The following is a 3308-nucleotide window of genomic DNA, read 5'->3' as shown; positions in this document are numbered from 1 at the left end:
CGGGTTCGGGCTTGATAAGGTTGAACTTAAAACTGAGAGAAGAATTTGGTGCTCAAATAGGAGAGCGGTCTGTTTTCAGATCTTAACGCAAAGGCAATAGTGGGCTTTAAAAGATTAGACAGTTTACGGGTAGGGATGATAGATGAATATATATATATATATATATATATATATATATATATATATATATATATATATATATATATATATATATATATATATATATATATATATATATTGCCGCTAGTAAGGGTAATAGCTTCTTGTAGTGATCTACGTATATATTCTCATGTGCTTATGTTCTCGTGTTTTTTGTCGCTAGATACAGAACAGCAGTGCCCAGCATGCGCACCTGTGGAGGTGTAACACAGCTGCACGGCGCTTCATTGTTGCTGAGCCGGGAAGGGCGAGGTCACCTGTATGCCCCTGGGTCAGCTTTTCACACCTTCACCGGCTCCCAGGTGTGAAGTAGTCACTAATCACCCACACACACAGGGGACACCCGCAGCTGGATTACTGAACACTGCTCTTCAATCGCTATTGATTTATCAACTTCTGCGTGTGCCCCGTATGTGGTGATGCGGGCTTTGCTAACACATTGAAGCGTGGCGATGTAAGGTAGCTAAGGGCTCCACAGGAGGTGTTAGGAAATGGCGTCTTGGATATTCAGTTACAGGTGGCGGAGCGGGTCCCGCGGGAGTGAGCTAAATGCCCAGGTGTTGGTCATTGTCTGAGGTGTGAAAGATTAGTCTCAAAGGCTTTGTGTGTGTGTGTGTGTGTGTGTGTGTGTGTGTGTGTGTGTGTGTGTGTGTGTGTGTGTGTGTGTGTGTGTATGTGTGTCATGTTAGTGTTTTTTGTCATAGTTATCTTATTATTTATTGCCTGCTGTCTTTTTTTTTTCTTTTTAGATGTATTCTCTCTCTCTCTCTCTCTCTCTCTCCATATATATATATATATATATATATATATATATATATATATATATATATATATATATATATATATATATATATATATATATATATATATAAACACTTTTTTCACAGAACTTTCTCTTCCCCTCCTCGTTCCCTGGTGGACGCTCGGAATCTGTCCCCACCAGGTGCAGGTGCTGTCATTAGCATTAATCTGATTGGCTTCCCGCTCCGCCTCTCTTGACCTGGGCTGACCTCTTGTGACCGTGACGTCACGAGGCGCCAAGCTGTCTGGTGGGGATCATTCTCAAAGGAATTGGATTCGGGGAAGGAGGAGTTTTGGTGTCTGAGAAAACCAAGATTTGACCCTCCTTGGCTACCTACTGGGTATAGAGTCTACGGTTTAATGCAGTGGTTCTCAAACTATGGGTCGTGAGCCAAAGTTGGGTCGTGAGGACAATTTTGATGGGTCGCAGGGACACAGATAAAGTGCATACATCATTGTGCATCTTCTTTCGCGTTAATTTACTATGGGTCACGAAAGACTGAAATGTTCTTAATAGGACAGCTCACGAAAAAGCCTGAGAGCCGCTGGTCAATGTGTCTGCAGGTGTTACAAGCCTCAGAAGACCACGGTAAGATACGAGTATAGCGTATTCGTGCTTGAAGGATATGATTAGACTCTTCTGGATTAGCTATCATAAGGAGTGGAAGATTTTATGAGACCAGCATTTTTTTAAGGAATCAGAATAAACGCCAGATACAGGGAGTCGTCAGCGTTATAAAGTGTCCCCGGAATAATAAAAATCGGGCTCTCCACAAAGATATGAAGATTTAGTGTGCCTACATAATTTGCAAGAGTCAGACAAGAATATACAGAGTTATCAGTATTATTACGAAATGGTACCGCGTTATCAGCACAACACCGTCATCCCGCTCATTTCCCAAGCCTCTCGGAAAGATAAGTTATGGAATTGGCCTAGGCGCACCCCGCTGCCGGACGTACGAGTATCTAGGGCAAGTAGACGCATTCAGATCACGTGGAAATCTATAGTTCACCCAGTCATCCGTGCATCGCACTTAACTTTCCTACGCACTCAGTGATGAGAAGAGAATGACTTTATTACTCGGATGTTTGTTTTAAAAAATAGAAGAAAAAAAAACAGTTGGATGTGTTTAGAGCATGTAAGGAGCGAGGCGCCGTGCACACTATCTCACTTGCTCCAGTTAGCATTAACAAGGCGAGGTTCTGGCGACTTGCTCCACTGCTCTGCTGGCACTGCTGGGCTCCTGATCTGCTTTTCAAGTGACTTTGTAAGGTAGTTACATGTTTACAGTTTTAGTTCTTACACCTCAGAAAGGATATTAGAGGAGCAGAGTCAGCTTATTAAGATGTTTGACCCTCAATGTTGTAATGCAGTTCAGGCCGGATTCGTAAACGATTAGGTCTCATAAGAACTTTTTTTTTTTAAAGGATATATATAGAGATGATCAGCCGATTTCTTATGTTTGCTTGTTTTTTTTTTTCTTGTTTTTTTCACCAGTGGTGCTTACAGTCGTGAACACATTATTGAAAACCTAAACAACTTCTAATAGAACTTGTTAGGAATAATCGAGAGGAAATGCTGAAATCGTTTGAAAAAGCAGTTCCAGCGTGGTCAGCAGCGGTGGGGCAGCACGCAGAAGTGAGACAGGGCGGCACTGTGGGTTGGTTGCTGAGAAGGTGTCACCGAGGGTCTGCCACTAGAGTTACCTACAACATACCCAATCTCCCTCACTTCGACCGTGACTTCTCTCAAATAAAGCAGATTAAACAGAGGAAGAAAGATGTGCTTTCAACAAATAGTACTACATTCTGGTAAACAGGCCGTGCCGGTTACCGTGTCGCCGCGAGCCGGGGCACCCCACACCAGACAACAAGAAGACAATAAGTAAATCAGTGAATGTACAGACCTGCCTCGATTTTATTATTATATCTAGCATATTCGATTTACGCATTCATCTTCTCATCTCTCTCTCTCTCTCTCTTCTCTCTCTCTCTCGTCTCTCTCTCCTCGTCCTCTCTCTCTCCTCCTCGTTCTCTCTCCTCTCTCTCTCTCCTCTCTCTCTCTCTCTCTCTCTCTCTCTCTCGGCTCTCTCTATATATATATATATATATATATATATATATATATATATATATATAAATATATATATATATATATATATATATATATATATATATATATATATATATATATATATATATATATATATATATATATATATATATATATATATATATATATATATATATTATTGATCTATCTATCTTTCTATTTCTTTACTTATCTGCGCCTATTTATCTATCAATGTATTTATTTTGTCACTACATTCATCTACTTACTGATATTC

The 3308-nt window shown here is 40.4% G+C and overlaps 1 protein-coding gene across 4 annotated transcripts in view; it reads left to right on the top strand.

The window, feature by feature from the left end:
• The first annotated feature begins 322 nt into the window (after positions 1-322).
• The window catches only part of LOC135093158 (alanine--glyoxylate aminotransferase-like), a 34979-nt gene continuing 31993 nt past the window's right edge, over positions 323-3308 (top strand). For 2 of the 4 annotated variants that reach the window (XM_063992077.1, XM_063992076.1), the window contains exon 1: positions 323-461. In XM_063992077.1, coding sequence (XP_063848147.1) covers positions 345-461 — 117 coding nt within the window. In that variant the 5' untranslated portion in view covers positions 323-344. Of the gene's footprint in view, positions 462-1948; positions 2234-3308 lie in introns of those variants that run through there. The other 2 variants (XM_063992078.1, XM_063992079.1) reach the window with 2 other exon arrangements.

Source organism: Scylla paramamosain, chromosome 42 (genome assembly GCF_035594125.1).
Source record: "Scylla paramamosain isolate STU-SP2022 chromosome 42, ASM3559412v1, whole genome shotgun sequence".
Classification (NCBI taxonomy): domain Eukaryota; kingdom Metazoa; phylum Arthropoda; class Malacostraca; order Decapoda; family Portunidae; genus Scylla; species Scylla paramamosain.
The sequence above is the reverse complement of the archived record's forward strand: the minus strand, read 5'-3'. Positions and strand labels throughout refer to the sequence as shown.